The following is a 20,987-nucleotide window of genomic DNA, read 5'->3' as shown; positions in this document are numbered from 1 at the left end:
AAATTCGATCAGGGTCCTACGTGGATCTGTAGAGATCCTGTAGCGAGTTCGCCTTAGGTCATTAGCCTCTCTGGATTTTACACATCTTTGGAATATTATCAAATACAACCGATGATTGCCTTATGAACGCATAGTACTTTTGATTAATTTCATAGTTCCTCGGTTCCAATTCGTAAATACGGCTGCTCTATCAACAGCATCGGCTTCTGGCAGTATCATCTACTTCAGCTTCGGTGTTTGAGGCGACTAGAAGCTTCTTAGTGACTTTCGGAGAAAATTTAAAATTACTTGAAAACTTTAATTTCTGCGCTGTGACCTCTACTTCTTAAGGAAGGTAGTTTCGATCTCCTTGGACTTGGGTTTCTACTTTGACTGGGATTGGCATGTCTAGCATGGTTGGAGAGGGCTTTATGGTTCTGAATGAGCAAAAATTTGAAATCAGCTCGGAACCTGGAATGTGACTTAAATCAATCCATCCATAAGTTAGCAGCCATCTTCCTGACATGGAAGAGATATGTATGTGTCCATCTCAATCCACCATTCCATGTATCATCGATGATCCTGATGGACTATCTGAAGTGCATAATACGGTTCAGTACACGTACAGACCATTTCGGAGACTATCAAAGAAGCCAAAAAGTTTCAAAAATGAATATTGGCGCCAGTCGCCTACCAGCCTCATTCTGACAGACCAACAAATTCTGCCAGCCAACATCCCCAATCAACCCAAAACTCGTATCAAATTCTGATGCTCCACCCCTGATACTCAATGTAGGCCATTCCAGTACTGATAGAGATTGGTACTATGTGGCTTGTAATCATTTAATATGAAGGCTTTGTACTTCACAAGGTTAGTTTTATTCAAAACTTATAATTTATATTACATGAAAATGTCAAAAGGTTAGCTGCTTGCTCCCCTGCTTATGCTACTGTATTGTACTTCTATTAATAATGATCAATTGTACATGGAACTAGATATAGAAAACATGCAAAATGCACTCTTTCTGAAATAAAACGTTGACAAATTTTTCTCTACCTCGCTTCATCTGATTGTAAGATAAATCATTAAAATATTCTAAGAAATATATCACTCTATAATATTTAAATGTTACGTGATTAATTTATATTCAATTTAACTGTTCAGTATTTTCACTTCTCAGTATTTTACTTCTCTACTTTTTTTAAATTTGTATAAAAAATCTTGTGTGACATCACATAAGGTCCTGTCGTGAGAAACATATTCGAAAAGTATCCATGAAGAGATTTGTAAGCTCGTTTGCTCACCGTGGCACCTAGAATAATAAAAAGGATAAATCCGTCTACCATCATTCGATATTGTCTTGTTTTTTAGTTAATGATTAACTCGTTACACAGTCCATTATATTCAATTGCAAATAATGGTCTTAATACTATTTTTTACTGTCTTAATAAATAAACATAAATTTTACTTATTTAAAATTATATGTAATTAACGAATTTAAAAAAAAATTACAATTTGTTAATACTAAATTAACCTTCGGCTTGTTTAAGCTTCTTCTTCTTTTTTCTTCTTGGTTTATCAGTAACATCCTCATCATGCCGCTTCTGTTTCTTTAATTTTTTTGAACTAACAACAGTTTCCATATTTTCAAAGATTTCTTCGTATTCTTCATCAACTTTTTCTTTCTCGCTTGTGTCTTCTACTGGCTCATCTTTAACTATTGATTTTACTAGGACCTTTGTTAAATTTTGCTTCATATATACCTAAAAAAATATTTTAAATTGTTAAGAACATAATTAAATACAACTTCATACTAAACTTCTCTCTGTTCTTGATTTTTCCCATGATATAATTTTTGTAATACAATAAAAAAAATGCTCTTATTCTTTTAAATAAATCAATATATTAAATCTTTATTAAGAAAACTATATTAAATATTTATTCTTTAAAATGAATTAATCATATTATTTCAGTAAAAAAGAAGACAAATCTTGGATTTACATTTGTATTTTAATATCAACTTGTGTAAAAATTTCAAATAGATTTACTTAGATAAAATCATTCTTGTTAGCAGCTACATAAATTACAAATGTTTTAATTATTTAAAAAAAAGTTACATTTTGTTAACATACGCCTAAAAAGCTTTTTTCTTAGTTACCAAAAAACATGTAATTTTTTTTCATAGCAAAATGCTATACAGTACAATCTCACTAATCCGGCACCATTAAAAACCTAAGAGTGCCGGAGTACTGGAAAATTCGGAATAATGGAAAATTTATATGTAAACAGTATTAAATTAAAAAACGTTACATTTAATTGTTTATTAACAAAGAGATTGGTACATAGATACATACATATTACAATTGTGTATGCATATATATGTATATTGTAATGTGTTTATGTTTCTGTAAAATAATCTTTCAACTAAACTATAACTGTATAAACTGTATTCTTCAAGGATAGTCAACAAACGCGGAAAAAATAACGCCGTATTACTGGACGTGCCGGTGTAGTGAAGTGCCGGATTATAGAGATTCTACTGTATTACAATTTCATTTTCTTGAACGCTCGCAAATATAATACTGTCACCGAACCAGAGATTTTCAATTAAAATGAATGTAAAATAAGCACAAATCGCTCTATGCAGGGAAAAAAAGGCGACATCATTGTTATCAGTCGTCAGTTAAGAGAAGATAGTGACAGACACATAAATACGAATCGACTACTGACTCTCGGGCCACGGTAAAACCATAAATCAGATTATTACTTTGGTATCAAACCATTTTCGAAAGTTTCTGTGATTTTTTGACAAAAAAAGCAACACAAAGTTCTACATCTTTCTAGGAGTCTCACTAGTCATGGCTTCGAAAGAATCGTACAACAAAAATCCAGTAGGAAACAGAGGCGTAGACAATACATTTATTTTTAAAGCAGTTACTATATTTGTAAAAAAGAATTATAAATTGTCGGCAATTGCCAAATCATTTTAAGTATAGTCGGAAATTTATCTTGCAAGTACTAATCTACTATCTACTAAAGTAGTAATCCTTCAACTGGTAACAATAACGTCATTAACTTGGTGTTAAACTAATTTTGGTATGTATCCTCCTGATAAAAAACAGTGAATTGGTGCATATCTTAGCATTTTAATAGCATGTTGCTCATGAGCTTAGGAGTACAAGATGATGGGTAAAACTGTGGTTAAACCACTAAGGAAATGCTCATTTCATAAAAGTGAAGATAAAAAAAGTTACGTAAATTTTTCGGAATACCTAAATGAAAATTTTTTTTTTTTCTGTGTAAAGAATAAATAAAATAAATAACTTATATCATGTTATGTTCGCTTTGTACAAGATTACATATTTTTGCAATTAGTGTCAGGAAAATAACTCCTGTAATACCATAAAAATTGCAACAATTGATAGAAAAATTGTCACTATGAATGAGTTTCGTAAAAATTGCAGTTTATATTGTACACAATTATAACTGCCAACTGTAAATCTGTTTTTAATTAACTTACCTTATGTAACAACTCCTTAGTTTCCAAATTATGTATTCTTAAATGCCTATCTAAACAAGTAGTAATTACATACGGCTCCAAAGGGTCACAAACAATACTGGTTATACTACCAGTAAAATTTGTAAATGTTCTCAAACATTTTCCAGCTTTCATGTCCATCACCTGCATGTAGCCTCTGGTTGTTCCAGCTAAACATTGTCTAAAAATCAACGAGCACTGGTTATGATTTATATAAAAAAATAAATAACTATTGAACTGAAAAATTCAATATAAAATTTCAACTATACCTTTCTCTATAAGCACAAGCAATAGTAGTATAACTAGCTTTTTTCTCTAGAAATTTGACCACAGGTCTTCTTTGAGCCCTATCGTCATATAATAAAACATGGCCTTCTTTTGTAGCGCATACACTTAAATAATTATCTTCTGGAAAAAATGTAATTCCTCGAACTGATGTAGGTATTGGTAGATTTAACATGTCATGCCCAAGCTAAAGTAATATTTATTTAATATTTTTACACTTTAATGAAAAAATAGTCAAAAATATTAATACCATATATTTATATCGTCTACATCCATTTCACAACAAAAAAATTAAAAACGAACCAATGAATCATTGCTTTATAAAAGAGATATTCATAGAATTTATTAGAATCAAAATAATTAAATAAAAAAAATAACTTACTGATTTCGCTTTAAAAATACACTGTTGAGTTTCAATATCCCACAATTTGAGATCATTAAACTCTCCACCAGTACCAATAACACCATGTCTATTCTCATTGCACACTAAAGTGTCAAGGGTTCCTTTTTCATCCAAGTGTGTATCAAAATAGTTGTTACGTTTACCATTCCATACATTAATAATACCATCATGTTTTCCTATTACAATTGACTTATTTACATATCCAATTCCTACTACTCGCCCTTCTCCTTGCAATTCAGGTGTTTTAATATATTTTCTCTCTATGATATCAAAAATATTTACGCAGCCATTGTCATAACCTATTAACAGTTCGTTTTCATTTCTACCGAAATTTAGGCTCGTTACTTCTGAAATTTCTTCACTCTTTGCAGATTGAATATTATTTGGTTTATCACTGTTAACTAAAATAAATATCTTGGAAGTCAAAATCGATTTAATTATTATAAACATACGTACACAGCAAAGTTCCTCTGGACGTACCCACATAAAAATTATATTTGCTAATATCCATAGCAATTGCAGTATAAACCTGTTTACTTAAATTAGAACATAATATTAAGGTAAGTATCACAAATTATAAATGAATCAAAAGTTGATATGAAACAAAATTTGAGGTTAACTTCTTTAAACATGCTGTTTATTGGGACAAAACAGTGCAGGTAACATTCTAAATTCTAACATTAAAGTTACTAAAATGCATCAAGAGTCAAGAGGGAAGGTGGTATTAGTACGGCAACGGACATAACCGGACGAATAATATCCTTATATTTTTCGCTATCAACAGCTAAATTAATGTATTCAACCTAGGTAGACGTTACTAATCAAGATAAAAAACAATAATTTCAGATACAGATACAGCGGAATAATCCTTGTCTAATTTTCACAGATTTTAAACTTTACTTTTTGACTTTTCTCTACCTGCAGTAAAGAATTTGTGTGAATTATTAATGTACTTTGTTGATAAATTGTATGTCTATATTCTCCATATTACCACTACATACTACTTCTCTCTAATTTATATAGTATGTAACGCAACTTTTCGTGCCTACGAAATTGTAGGACACAAAATCTCCGATAAGTACCTATCCGATGATAACGGATACTTTTTTGAATATATCCGGGTATATATAGTCTTCGTTATTAGAAGAAAACTGAAGTGCAAAATGAAATTAATTTACATCAGTAATAATACGGATAAAGTGCCTTTTAGCAATTGGTAATTTAACCCTTAGGCCCGGTACTTTGAGTCTCGGTTAAGACTTGATTAACTAATCAGGCGATTAGACGATGTGATTAACTTGTAAAATAAATCAGTAAATGTACAGTCTAATCGCCTGATCAGTTTTAGTCAGGTTTTAGTCTTTTAGATAAATAAAATATGATATTTAACATAGAAAATAGGTACACATTTTCAAATAGGTTTCCTGTTGTAATCTAATGGTAAAAATAAAATTAAAAGATTATAAAGTTAGTCATTGGGATACTTTTTGTTGGATATAGTATCCTATATACTTTCAAAGTATAAGTACCTGGTACTAAACCTTCCTAAGTACCTAACATGCATGAGCACATCCTTACCACAAGAAGAAATTTTATTCTTGTGTCCCTACTATGAATGCACTGAATGGTCACGATGAATTTTTTAATAAGTATTACAGGTTTTGAGTAAAAAAAATAAGTTCAAGATCATACACGCATATAAATCTTCTTTTCAGTATTTGATTTTGCACATCTAGTAGCTTCTAATCATTTTCTACTTGATGATAAACAATTCAAAAAGGCAAGAACATTCCTAAATTTAATATGCGTACAAAAAAAAGTTTTTTCAACGTCTTATAATTGGACGAGGACAATAAAAAATACTCGTCTAGAAAAAGCTTTATCAGCCTAAACATCACGACAAATTTCAATTTCTAAATTTCGTTTGGAAATAAATAAATAAAACTTTACATATTTCCTTTTAAGGGGTCGTAACTCCTCTAGGGCCTAAAATAAAAAAATTTTAAACAGGGTGTCCCGAAATTCATGCAACAAAATTTGGTCACAGATTCTTAAGACAAATTTATGGGACTCGTATATTTATTTTTGCCAAGTGGCCCCCTCTTTCGGAGTTACATCCTCCTGAAATCCGCCCCTATAAGAATAATCTTTTTTTATATCTCACAACCCTGTTGTACGAAAATCACTAAATTTGGTACACAGGAGTTTTGACATGAGGAATCTGATGATGCTACGTTTTTTTGGCGGGGAACCTTCTTAAGACAACTTTTCGTCGGCCCCCTTGTCTTTGGAGCCAAAAAAATTTGGTCGCATATTTAAATTTCTTAAAAATTATCAGTCCACTAGAAAGCCATTAAATTTAGAAACTTTTTGTCTCTTTATACTTTTTTCGTAAAACGCAATGTTTTCGAGAAAAATGTCAAAATGTGATCGAATGCATATCGTGATTCGCCATTTTCCTCAAAAACATTGCGTTTTACGAAACAATTATCAAGAGACAAAAAGTTTCTAAATTCAATGGCTTTCTAACTAATAATTTTTAAAAAATCAAATTTGCGACCAAATTTTTCTGGTTTCAAAGACAAGGGGGTCCATGAAAAAGTGTCTTAAGGGGGTTTCTCGCCAAAAAGCGTAGCACTGTGAGATTCCACATCTCATAAAACCCCTGTGTACCAAATTTAGTGATTCTCGTACAACATGGTTTTGAGATATAACAAAAACTTCATAGGGGCGGATTTCAGGGAGCTGTAGAGTTGTATCAAAATCTTATGAGCTTTGACCTTCATATGCGCAGAAACATAATTCCGACCATCGCCTAAATTATTCTACCTCCTAAAAACATTACATCTATTATTCACAGTCTATCTCGATCTCGAGCTCTCCTAGCGTAAACAAGCCTTTGATCCGATTACAAATATCAAAATAAAATGCCCTATTCATTATTATTATAATTTAATTTATTATTTTAATTTAAACAATAGAAATATATATAACGAACGTTCGCCAGTTGGCTTTATTGATGACAAAGCGTCTTAGTTCATTTCTGGTTGGAGGGACCAGTTGGCAAAAATAAAAAATACAGGTCCCCTAAATTTATCTTAAGAATCTATGACCAATTTTATTTTGTTGCATGAACTTCGGGACACCTTGTATGATGGACCCCTATTAAAAGTGTTTAAATTGGAATTGACCCTCAAATTTTTTGCACATAATTCGGAATCACCCTTTTACATACATATTGAAATTTAGTCAAATGATTTATAATTAGGTATCGCAAAATATATTCGTAATACAAACTTCAACCTACAAACAAAATTGTATGTTTTGCTTTAATTCTAAATTTATACTACAACCGTACAATCACAAATAAAATATAAATTATTATCTCCTTATCTCGTAAGATAATATAGATTTGGAGGTCAACGCAAGCTGTAAAAAAGTTATTTTATTGGCATTGACCTGAACGTCACTTATATTTTTTCGTGCATGAATAGAAATCCCTTATTTATGGTCGACATACACGTGTGGCGTCCGGCGTCTTTGCGTTTTCTCATAAAATAAGGTATAAATTAATAAATAAGACATGACAGTGTCTCTAAATTTTAATCTGATTTATGTAGGAAATTACAGTCTAAATTGTAATAATTGTCGTGTGTAAATATGGAACTCCATCGCTAAGGGTTCTTTCCAATATGTGTGTGGTTTTGGATAATTATTTTTTTAATTAATTGTGTGTTACTATTTTGTTTCTTCAAAGGGAATAAATTAATATTAAATAATATGGTAGATAAAGACTTTCCATCATTATCTTATAAATAATGCTTAATTTTCAAAACGCTCATTTTTAGGAACATGTACCTACTGAAAATAACTATTTGCTATAACTATAAATTGTGCGCCGCAGTACATCTGGTAAAATCGTTAATTTTCTTTAATTTTGTATTTTTCCGTTTCCTCTTTGTACCGTGATCAATCCTTCTTTAATTACGCGATAAATTGTCGTTTTTAATATCTTAGTTAATTCGTTAATCCGTTTCCTAACTTTTTTATCACATTGTTCACTATTTTCAATTTTCAAAGATTCATATATTATTTAATATAATACGTTGACTTTGTACATGTAAACCTTTGTTTTTAAGCTCTGAATTTGTTTCGATGCTTTCAACAAAAACCGGTTCTACTATTTTGGGATTTTCCCGAGTTATTTAAATATCCTTCGCTTCAAAGAGTCTCCAGAGAGCCACGCTAAATTACTAGATAATGACATATAACATTTATTTTGATAACTATTGCCCTTTACTGGTTACGATATGAACACATAATAATATCAACTAATAAATAATAATACGTATTATACCAACAACATACTCCGCCAAGCAATGCTCTGCATTGCACTGGCAAAGTGGCAAAGCTAAGCGAACCCGTGTACCATACAAAAAAATTATTTACGACCTAGTGAACCAATACAGGTTTGCTTTGATGACCAGCGCGCCACCGTCAATTGTACATCAGGCGGACTAGTTTACCAATACCGGACTCACCGAATTGCCATTCGAGTATAAATTACGAGACATATCATGGTCAAAGCATAGAAAGAAATTTCAGAAGTGCATACGGTCCTGTGGATTCACAGGTTCCAATTGACATCGTAACAACTATACCAGTTACGTAAACATACAGAATCATCCGTCAAAGATTTATTTTACGTACTTGTTACATTATAACTGTTAATGTTGCCTAATTTCTATTTTCCTTTACATAAAATTTTTAAACTATGCCCTCCCTTCACATCCGCGATTTAATATATTTCTCGTTTTAATTTCTGTTGTCCTTAAAATTTCAAAATGATTTTTAGAACATGTTGAATTTACAAAAAAAATGAAACATAATTCTTATAAACATTGATCTGAAAAAGTTCACCTATACATAATTGCGAAAAATTAAATTGACAAGACCACACTTCTGTCATTCATTTTGTTAACATAGTTTTCAAGGAATAGGTAAATATTTACATTTGGACAAAGATAATAAAATGAGTTCGTATTATTGGTAAAATATATATATATATATTTTCATGTATATTACACAAATTTACAGTAGATACAATTTACATTAAAAGGAATATATATTACATAAAAATTTTTAACTTGTAATCCTTTCAATAAATCTCCTAGCTGCATGGGCAGGTACTAATCTCTGAAAAAAAAACAAACAAAAATATATATGTATTTTTTTGACTTATGATATATCATTCCCATGTATTTACCTGTCCTACTCCAGCAATTAAAGCAAAAAGTGATCGCCTGGGTGGTCTACAATATTTTTTTCCACCTTCCTGACAACACAAATTGGGAAAACAGTCTAGTGGGTTTTGGCATGCTTTTGGAAATATATCGAGAAGTGGTGGTGGGGGAGGAGTGCATTGCATATAGCTGACTAGATTATTTATGGCTGAAAATAAATGAATGATAAATAGGTATGTAAATAAATATTAAAACTCTTATATTATAATTTAGGGATTTTCAAAATGTTAAGTTATTATTTGACTTTACAGGGTGTTACATTATTTCATCTATATGAAGCTATTATGGATTATTGGGATCAAATTAAGAAGATTTAACTAAATCGTCCTCTTTTCAAAGTTGCTTTGTTCAGACGCTAGATGGTGTCAACAAAATTGTTTTGTTATTTCAAACAACTTTCGAACGCTTCGTCAGATTTAGTATACTTATTACTTGGGTATGTTACTTTTTGGCTCTGTAATTGAATTATTTAAATGTACAGAAATGTAAAAAATATTTCGACTTCTCAACTCATACTTTTTTGTACGTGATCTTAAAGTTTTATATCTTGTCTTATGACAAAAACAAAGACTAAAAAAAAAATTGTTGTAATTTCTGGGCTGATTGCCACGTTGCCAGTTTGAACTTCTTGACGTTTCAAAACTGGCTATGAAGTTCGAGTTTTCGAGATTTTTGTCGTTTCCAAATTATCTCGATTGTTTTGGATTTTTCTTGCCTCTCCAAAGAATTACCTAAATCCTTCCTCGCCAAAAATTCCGGTATTAGTTTGCCCCTTGTTCCGAAACTGATGCTGATTTTTCTCCATTGTTATTCTTGTGCTCCTTTTGTCTTGAAGTAATGTGTCTTCTTGTTTGATCAACAACAAACTTTTCTGATGATTGGTTCTATACCTCGTAGAGTAGTTCCTTCAAGAGCAGATCGTAAGCGCTATAGTTCCTCGTATGAGTGTTCTGGCTAGCAGATGTCACGTGCTTGGTGTACTGATGTTGACAATAACTTGTGTCTGAGTTTGGTGGTGATCTGATGGTGATCAGCGTTCAGATCATTCCCTTGGGTGCAACCTAGTTTTCTTTCAACAAGGACGTCTGAAAACATTCTCATCCATCTACATGTTGAAGCTGACGACTGGGTGTAATCTACTGATGTAGTCCATGTTGTTCAATCCATGGTGCCAGAAAACATTCAAATATTTCCTTTCTTATAACTGTTTATATCTTTATTTTCTTTACTGAAGATGGTGATGGTTTCCAATACTTTTTACTAAAGAACATTCGGATAATTTTCTGATATCCACAAAGTATTTCATTTTGAATTACAATTTAATAAAATATTTTATTTATGTAGGTGTAACAATAAGTAATTAGAGAGGTTTGCACTGAAAAAGTTATATTTAGTTAAATCGTCGCATTTTAAACCCAAGAATTTATATACCTCAGGGTGGACTAATTTCGATAATTTCGCAAGGTTTCTACTATTTTTCGAGAAGATAGACAAAAACTAATTAAAACATCGTATTTTTTAACAATGTTCAATTGAAGGCCAAAATCACATATCCAAATCTTGGTTCATTTAAGAAATACGTCTTACATTTTATTTGTGATATTGAACAACTTTTTTGTTTATGAAATTAGGTATTTGATTTTTAAAAGCGTTTTTTGCGGTCAATCCAGGGAAGTAATAATAACATTTCTCTAGAATTTCCGCATTTTTTAAATAATGGACACAACAGCGAAAAGTAAGAAACAGTCTTATGAAGATATAGTTTAAATCTCAATATTTCTTGGTAGGTATATTTTTGGCAAATAGAACCCCAAATGTGTCAAAATTGGTCCATCCTGTCACACACGAAATAGTGGAACATCATGTGTAGGTTATTTAATATTTTTTCTTTATCTTTTTTCTTAACAAAATCTAAGTGCAATAAAAATTTGCGACCAACATCCTATAGTCACTAGTAGGTACTTACGTTCTACAATCTGCCTGGCAGCTGGTATTTTATCCCACAATGCTTGTGCCGTTCTGCAATAACTCACATTTTCTCCACTCCTCAAAGTTTCTGGACAACAGATTCGAGGTGAGCAGTCGCTATCTGTTTTACATTCTTTAATTTCCCAAATTTCAGCAAGAGGATTGACAGGACATATTCTCTCAACAAATCCAAAAAATGTTGCTAAAACAATAAATACATCAAATACGTGATTATTACAATTTGCAAAAAAATTGAAACGCATGATTCTGGGTCAAAGTGAAAAATCAACTCTTTGAATTTAGTTAGACCAATGGCTTGCTATTACCATAGGTATCAGGGTACAGAGATTTTAGAGAATTATGAATAATCCCAGTACCCAAAGGAAAGCAATGAAGGACTCTGCTTCTGAGTAGTTGGCAATATTGTGTTTCAAATATCACATTACGAATACTAGAGAGATTTATTATTATGTCTTTACCTAAAAATAAAATACTAATAGTTTCCTTATACTGTTAGTATTTTTTTAATTTAGTTAATGATCTTTTATACTTATTATACCTATTATTTATAAAAAAAACTGCAATTATTTTAAGAAAAACTTATTTTTTTTTAATTAATAACTAATTTGCATATGGAGTTCCTTCTTTAGAGAATAGGGTTGTTGACTAAATTTCAAAAAGTAGATAATACGTACTAATTAGTGTGTATGCACAATTAGAGATTGAAAAATGCGTCGGAACAGTTTTAAAATAATTATTTAAAAAAAAATTTTTAAATATTTATAAAAAAAATTTTTTATAATATTTCAAAACGGCTGTGACGTCATAAGGGGTATCTTGTAGTGAAATTATGTGTAGATGATTGCGTAAAGGAAAAAAATTGGAGGAAGAAGATGCTCTGTCAACACTGTCAGTAGTGTCAGTCTGTTAGTGATATTGTCGCATAAAATATTTTCAAGTTTACGAGTTCTTTTCCTTAATTTTCGAATTCCTTTATTAAGTAAAATTATTTAGTAATAATCATTTAATATCTTCCTTCCCTTAGAATTAAAGCAGAATGTGCGAAACGGGATTTGTGAAAGCTACTTCGCAAATTTTACCGAAAATTAATATTTTTGTGATCATGAATTAATTGAATTTTTAAAAAGAGACGACCGTTTTAATATTGGCGAAATCAGAGGTATAAAAGCAGTCAGGTAAGGATTAACATATTTAATGAATGATTTTATTGTGTTTATTTATAATATAAATAATAAATATAAATACCTATTTATTTACGGAAAATTATAGTGCAGTTCGGGAGTCTTATGGAGATAATGCAATTGGCTATGTGGAATGTGGAACAAAACACCACTTAAATTTTGTTGAATCCATTACAATCAGGAAATTAATAATAACTATCACAAATACTCTTAATTGATAGACTGCTGTCACTAGTGTCACTACTGTCACTTTTGTTTAAAAAACAGGAAACAGGGTATCAGGGTTTGGTGGACAATTTTGATATATTTTCTTCTTCAAAATTATGCAATAGGATCGCTACTAGCTTCTTGTTCAATTGCCCCTTATGACGTCAGACTAGTTTTTAAGTAACAGAAAAATTCATAAATGATTTCTATCACTAATTTATCATATATTTAAAATTTTACTATACAGGCAGGTTCTTTTATATAAAATATTTCTATCAACAACAATTTGTATATGGTTTGTTTTTATAGTCAACAACCCTATTATAGATATTGCAAATTACCTATCTAATTTCCATTGGTGAGAATTTAGGACAATTTTTTGCCTCTATGTGCAGAGTTAATAAAAAGTGTTTGAATTAAAAAACACCACACCAACTTTATAGTGCGTTTTTCAGCCACAGTTGATTAAAAATATGCTTCACATTTCATCCTTGAAAGTACAGACATTAGGAATTGCTTTTTTATTGTATTTTGAGGAAAGAAATCATTGTTTAAACTTTGTTGCAATGTCACTGTTATATCCTGTGTAATAAATAATCACCGTCAGAACATGAATTCAGTAGGAATTAAACATATGCCATGTTACGTAAATTTGTTTATATTCTTTATATTTACCCATATGAAAGTTGAACGATATGTTTCCAAATACCAAAGACTACTTTCTCTACATCTTCTTGTTGCGAATCTGAGTGTCATGAATAAATTTCTTTTAAAGTTCATAACATCTCGATATATTTACGTAACAAGGGATTAACATATATTCTTCCTTATTCAGATCGTAGCATATTGATCTCAAATTGCCAATTTTGTATAAATATTCGATTAGGTAATAAATTAGCAACATTTTAAGATCATCTTAAATTGGTACATATACAGGATGTTCCATTTAAGACGGACTACAAAAGTAGCTCTATGTCACATTTTAAAATATTTTTTTACACAGGGTAAACTTCTAATTAAAATATTAAACTATATAATTTAATTGTATGTCTGAAATTATTTATTTATTTTAATTTAAAAATTTTGAAGACAAAATTCCCCAAAAAGTTTCAAAGAAATTTGTTTTGCAAATATCACAGAAATAGGTACGCCTTTAGTAAAATATGGAACGTTAAAAGTTGTGTATAACAATATTTTGTATATTTGTTTTTGAACAAGGTAATAACAGTCAACAAATTATGTGTATATATGTAATATTTTACATTACAAAATAAATACAATTTTCTGTTTGATTTTAACAATTTCTGGAGATATAGGAAAATAGTATGTGCCCTAGAAGAAACTAGAAAAGATTTATAAAAATACTACACTGCTACAAAGAATTAGAAAATATATCTGAGAACATCTTTATTTTTTCTAATATTGTCATACCCATAAAACTCACAAACATACTTCAAAATATTTATGCATGCAAATACACATATATAGAAACCACAATTATTTGTAAGTTAACTTTACTTTTTGGTCTTTATTAGAAACAGAGGTGTAATAAGTTTAGTTGTATATTGAAAAGGAATACAGAATCGTAATTTTAAACACTAGGATATTTTTAACTTAAACTTTATGTTTTAAATATAATGACTATTAAAGAAGTATAATTGTAAATCATTTCCTTACATGAACAAATTAACTTTTTGTTAGAGATCTCAACCTCGACTTGTTTTCTTCATAGGAAGAGAATTTTGTATTACAATAAAATAATTTATTTTCTGTAGAAAATAATTTTGATATCAACAGATGAGGTATATCTATTAAGAGATAGATTTATCAACCAAAAATGTAACTAGACCATTATTTTTTAAATATATATTTTTTATCCCATATTATTATGAAGGTATTAAGATAATTCAAATAAATTCAAAAAATTTTCTAAAGTTCCTATGAAATGAAGTTAAATAATGTTCTTTGATGTAGATTTTTGGTATCGAACAGCATTGTTTGACTTCATGTGATGGAATTGTTAAATGTATTTTTATAGCAATGTAAAGAACGTAAGTTGACACTTCTGTAGTGTCTACTAAATCTTATTTAAGATGTATTAATAATACACTCATATTTTTTAAATCATTTTAAAAATAATAAATACAGATGAGATTAATTCCAAAATATCTAGTGAAATTGAAAGAAAAGACACTTTAAACATTATTGTGGAGATGGGGCCGAAAAATAGATAAAATATACATGGTCGTGAACGATTGCTGTCAAAAATATGTTTTTTTAAATAATTCCAATGAGAAACGAGATTCAAATTAAACTTAGCACATATTTAGAACATCTAGGTACTATTTTTGGAAAAATATAGATTAATTATTTGATCTTAATAACGTGTACAGTTTTCTAGAAATCTGGAAACGTTTCTTTTGCAAAAAATGGATTACGAAGAAAATCAAAAGCGCCATAGATTGTTTTCAGATTTTGCAGATATATTATACCAATTACAATAAAGAAAAAGTGTAGGTAAAAGTCTAGTACCGTATTTAAGTCCCATTGAAAATATAAGTTAATAAATTAAAAAATAGAAATATCTGCCTCTGAGAAAATAGAATATATTCCTTTTTATTTTAACTTATATATTAAAATATCAACAAGATCTGATAGCAATTCGAGTACCAAATGTAGGAGTACCTTTATTTTCAATCTCTTTCAAATTTATCAGCATATTTTAGAATTATCTTGTAGAGTGGCACTAAACATATGGACAACATATTAAGACTAAAGCGCGTTTGATCAAAATAAGTCAGTTTAGAACAACCTACAATATAGTTTAGAGTTTAGACCAATATATAAAAGTCCCACTGAGATGTGGCCCTCTCAAGGTAGTAGGTATATTTTTTATACCTGCATCAATTAAGGAAGCTTCTACAAATCTATACTGATATACGACTATATTTATTGGGATGTGACATATTACTAGAATATATTAGAAAATAATGTACAGGGTGTTACTTTTTGGGTCCCCTACCTCCCATACCTAAATCTTTGTCCTATGCGTATGATAATTTAAATTATATTTTCTAATACAGAATTAGTTCGTAATGATATTTGGTCTCCTGTAAAATTTTAATATTTTTTATGGATTTCACATATAGAGTAAGTATGTTGAATTATAGAATGGTCGTTTCCACATATGAAGGATTGATTGTACGCATAAAAATAAAAAAACTTTATAAAATGCTCGTTAAGTGTTGCAGCAGGCTACAGCTGTTTCGCAAAAAAATATTTTAAATGAATAGAATAACCAGTAAAAAAAAATTCTGACATCCTTATGTAAAACCGAAGTTTTAGACTTACGGGAATGTTTGGGCTCTGGTTTTGGAGGAGGTACACCCTTTATACATCTCCTATTACAACATACCATTCCTCTTCCCAGGAATCCACAGTCTTGAGTTGCTGCACAGGGCAAAGAAAAAAACGGTCGAGAAACCTCCTTGCCAGGACAAACAAGTCTTGGAGGTTTGTCAGGTACATTTTCTTTTGCTGGCGTTAAAGTTGTTGCTTTGATCACACTACTAATCGTAGATGAAACGGTTTTAACTGGAATTGACTTTTCGGTTGTGCCAGCTTTGGAGAGGTCTTTGTCTAACGTTGCGTCCAAAGCATTTTGTTCTGTAACAAAACATGGTGTTTTACTTAATAGAAACTAAAAATTAAGAGTACATATTTGTTGTATTCAACAAGAGTAAAAATACAAAGATGTACAAATTAAACAAATTTGCATAATAATGAATATTTGGATTGCATCATATATACATAGGTACATAGTAATTATAAATTTAATATAATTTAAGTAGGTACCTATTAAAGAAATACAGATTAAGCTCAAATACTTTTATTAGTCATGAGAGAACTTTTATACCTAATTGTAGTCCTTCAAATATTGTAGACCTTCAAATATGAATTGTCTTATTTTTTAAGAGAACTGCCTTACTCTTAAAAATGAGATTTGGGAAGTTTTCTGCATAGTTTTTTTATAATTTAAAGCAATATTTAGAGAATTAAACTGTTGTTTCTTTATCCAAGTAATGGAGATATAGCCGAAAGAGTCTTCAAGATATTATTGTAAATTCTTAAGCAACTGAGTCTTTATCTAACACATCTTTCTAATTATTAAAGATAAACCTTATACAACTATATCACTGATCGTGAGATCCAAACGTTCTATGAAAATATACAAAAATGTACAAGACGGTCTAATTTCCTGTCTGTACAACACTGGTTTATTGATATATCCCACATTTTGATTTTAATCAGTTCGATTGATTCTAATGTTTTTATGGAATGTATAACGATTAAGTTGAATAATAATCTCTAATTTAATTCGACATTTCAAGTAAAAGTACGAAAACAATGTTATGGTGGAGCAATAATTTCTTTTAAAATGCCTGTAAATTCATTACAACATACATAATTTTAAACTAATTACATTATGGATCATGGCATTATGGATATTTCAACAGTATAAACACATGTAGGTAACCATCTGGGAGATGCAATAATTAACAAGATAAAATTATTAGATAAGAAAGCAGGACAGTTTTTATAGATTTAAAACTATGTTACTATGTAGTTAACGACATTCCACAAACAAAGAAATTTAGTAAAGAAGGCAAATATTATAACCCAGTTACTGTAGCTGAAAATATAGTAATACCTCCGAATTTTTTATAACTGCATCGATTTTTCTAAAAATTTAGAATTAGGCTCATCTTACCCCCCACTTCAAAACTTATATATGCGCTAGGTGTGCTTTTTGTTCTTAAGGGGGTGAAATCCACCCCTTATTGGAAAAAAAGAAAAAATATAATTTAAGCATTTTATGTAATCAAATATTTTATATTTATACAGTATGAGTAATTTCATGTACTATTTAACATGAAACTTAATGTATCCCAAATTTTCAACCGGGAAAAGCCTTTAAAAACCACTCCTTTGGATGAAAATAATATAAATTTTTTTTTCAACTTGAAACGTTTTAATCATGCATTTTTATCAAATTAAAATTGATTTCTTGATTAAAAAATTGTTTTCATCGATTGCAACTTTTCAACCCTTGAAAAATACCCCTTCTTTCCAAAAATAAAATGAAAAAATATTATTGAAAGAGTAGAAACATTTTAAATGTACATTCGTATTAAATATTCCCTTCTTATAAAATAATTTTGATTTGATTGCAACTTTTCAACCCTTAAAAATTATCCCTTACATTTATATATACCTATACACACAAAATTAAGATTATTTTCCTTTTTAATAATAATAAATTAAAAAAAAACATTATAATTATGTGTAAATGATTATTCGTCGTCACTGATATTCTCTTCACAATCATGCTCGTCCTCTTCCATGATTGGAGGAGAATTTAGGCAGTTGTCGCCAGAGCATATTCCACATATGTCGAATTACGTATATATACAAAAAAGATCTAAATGCTTAAAAATTCTTGTTTGTACACGTGTATATTTTTTTTACGCTAACTCTCTTACTTTTAAGATTTTTAATCGGACAAAGGCTCATTTTGCAGGGCATTGTAAGGGCTACGTGAACTGTTGAGTTGATCTTTTTTAAGCCCTTCATTTTTAAGTTTGAAGGATTTAAAGGGCTCGAAAAGGGTGGTTCTATCATTCATATGATAACATAAAAATGGCGATATCTCGATTAATATTAATTTTAGAGGAATAAAAATATAAAGCAAAATCTTCAGTAAAAATAAACCTACATTTTTTCGTACTCCCTTTAATTTTAAGTTACAGCGTAAAAATCGAATTCTTTTCAAAAATTTGAAAAATTAACATTTAAAAATTTTTTTTTTTGAAATCATGCTTTGTAAGTTAGCAAAAGACCCAGAACTTATTCTTAGAACATAAATGAAGAAATCTCTAAATGGATTGCATTTAATTTTAATTCTGTCGCCAAAGGCACTGATTTGTTTATTAATTTTTTATTAATAAAAATGGGACTATCATGTTATTTCGATCACATTTCCGTTAAGTTTGATGCTAAAGACTTTTAAAACAGTTCAATTTAAAGGTTTTTCAAAGTACTTTAAAAAAGTCTCAAATAGTTTTTTCCTAATATTTATGGTTTTGGCGTTATTTAACATTAACTGGTTCCAATTTAGTTTTTAATTAACATATAATAATGTTTAAAAATCTATAACTCGGTTTATATTGCAATTAGAGAAAAACAACATAATGCCATTAGATTTGTTTTTTATTACCTTTCTTTTTGTTCATTACAACTTTTTCGTTAAACCCAATGGTTTCAGAGTTATTTGCAAAAAACTGTCCGAAAACAAGCACTTTTTTAGTAAAAAATCAACATTTTCAATGACGAATTACTCGGAAAGTATTGGATTATCCAATACACTTTATATAACATTTGTTACTTAAAATTGACTCCTCTATCGATTTCTGTGGTTCTTTTGGGCGTAAAAATTTCCACCCCCAAGCAGGGGTGGAAACTACCCCCAGGGCAAAAGCACATTTCGGCACTATATAAATTTTGTTCCTTGAAGCATTCCCCACGTTCAGTCAAAATTTCACGTTAATCAGTTCAGTTATAAAGAATTCGGAGGTAAAAACCCTGAGTAACTGGACTATTAGTTAGGAAAAAAACATTTCACATTGATCTTGTCATAATGTCAATACTTTTGACAATGTTGCTTCAAAATGTTTTTTTTTGGTTTTATGTTTTTTTGTATATTTAAAATTCTGTACTATTGTAAGTACCTACCTAAAAAATGGAAATGGTAAGATCTTTCTATCTATTTTTACTTGTTGGTCTTTATCAAGGGTGACGTTAGAATAAAAAAAAAAAAGTAAGAGACGCAGTCGGGAAATATCTACTTATTCCTGCCAATTGATGTCTAAAAAAAGGAAGGAATCAGGAAATGTGGCAAATGTTTTCCGCAACAACGAAAACCCGGAGAAATGACATACCTATTAAACCGGAGTCCAAGGATGTACCATTAAAACCCGGAGATCTAGCAACCCTATGCATGTCTCGGTAGACTCGCTTTGCACGCCATTGAATTGCGACTCTCTCTGACAGACTTTATTTATCAATTTCATTATGTCAGATATGCGTTTTTATATTAATAATATTTAGATATACCATTTATGTTTTTTATTTCAGATGATTATTAATTACTAAATATTTACTAGTATTCCAGCCAGGAAAATTAGACGAAAATAGGGCCGAACCTATTATTATTAACAAATAATCGTATTTCGGATATTACGTGGGGTGGAAACGGCCAATCTTGATGCGGTAAAGCTCATTCTTCTTCTTATTAGTTGTACTTTAACTGTAAAGGACCCCCACCGATCTTCATTTGTTTATCGGTTTTATGTAGAAAATTCAAGACCCTAATGCAGGAAGTGAATTCTCAAAAGACCATATAGAACATGAATCATTACGAATAAATGTTATCCACTTCTCTTTGATTAAAAATTATCCATTCTAAGTCTTAGTTACAGATTGCACGTGTAATTATTTTATAATGATTAATTAGTAAAAGGAAACAAATGAAGATCATTCGGACCTAACGGTTTTGGAATATCCCGGATGATGATCAAAGTGACTTATTCCATAAAAATCAGACTTTTCTCGTCCAGCTCACAGATAACAGCCTGAATTTGTATATACTAATTCATTAAAGATCAATGAACAAATGAAAATCAGTCTGCCCTTAGTGGCCCTTAGTGGTTCTGGATCACCTTGTAATCCAAGTACGAGAAGAGCGTCGATTACCGCGTGAAAATCCCCCTCTCCCAGTCCGATTGCCTAATTTGCTCTTAATGATCGAATAAAAATCAATAAACAAATGAAGATCGGTGGGAGTCTCCCAAAGTTAAGGTACAACTAATCAGAAGAAGAATGGGCTCTACCGCATCAAAATTGGCCTTTTCCAACCCACGTAATATCCGAAATACGCTAATTTGTTAATAATAATTGATTATTAATAAATAAACAAATTAGCGCCGCATGAGACGTTGTAGACTTTGACCTACATGCAATTACGAAGAGAACGCACTTTGTC

The 20,987-nt window shown here is 30.1% G+C and overlaps 2 protein-coding genes across 2 annotated transcripts in view; both read right to left on the bottom strand.

Moving 5' to 3' along the window:
* Positions 1 to 1,442: 1,442 nt before the first annotated feature.
* LOC108910711 (WD repeat-containing protein 74) lies at positions 1,443 to 4,852 on the bottom strand. The gene is made up of 5 exons (XM_018715411.1): positions 4,663 to 4,852; positions 4,186 to 4,607; positions 3,788 to 3,990; positions 3,501 to 3,699; positions 1,443 to 1,743 (listed from the first exon to the last, which is right to left on the bottom strand). The coding sequence occupies exons 1-5, from the start codon at positions 4,715 to 4,717 to the stop codon at positions 1,510 to 1,512; spliced, it is 1,113 nt and encodes a 370-aa protein (XP_018570927.1). The 5' UTR covers positions 4,718 to 4,852; the 3' UTR covers positions 1,443 to 1,509.
* A 4,438-nt stretch (positions 4,853 to 9,290) lies between these two features.
* The window catches only part of LOC108910713, a 22,196-nt gene continuing 10,499 nt past the window's right edge, over positions 9,291 to 20,987 (bottom strand). The window contains exons 2-5 of the mRNA XM_018715414.1: positions 16,238 to 16,552; positions 11,476 to 11,679; positions 9,473 to 9,657; positions 9,291 to 9,402 (exon numbers count right to left, since the gene is read on the bottom strand). Of these exons, the coding sequence (XP_018570930.1) occupies positions 9,349 to 9,402; positions 9,473 to 9,657; positions 11,476 to 11,679; positions 16,238 to 16,552 (758 nt within the window). The 3' untranslated portion in view covers positions 9,291 to 9,348. The remainder of the gene's footprint in view (positions 9,403 to 9,472; positions 9,658 to 11,475; positions 11,680 to 16,237; positions 16,553 to 20,987) is intronic.

The sequence above is a fragment of the Anoplophora glabripennis genome, unplaced genomic scaffold (genome assembly GCF_000390285.2).
Source record: "Anoplophora glabripennis isolate ALB-LARVAE unplaced genomic scaffold, Agla_2.0 scaffold404, whole genome shotgun sequence".
Lineage (NCBI taxonomy): Eukaryota > Metazoa > Arthropoda > Insecta > Coleoptera > Cerambycidae > Anoplophora > Anoplophora glabripennis.
Note: the sequence above shows the minus strand (reverse complement) of the source record. Positions and strands in the feature narration are given on the sequence as shown.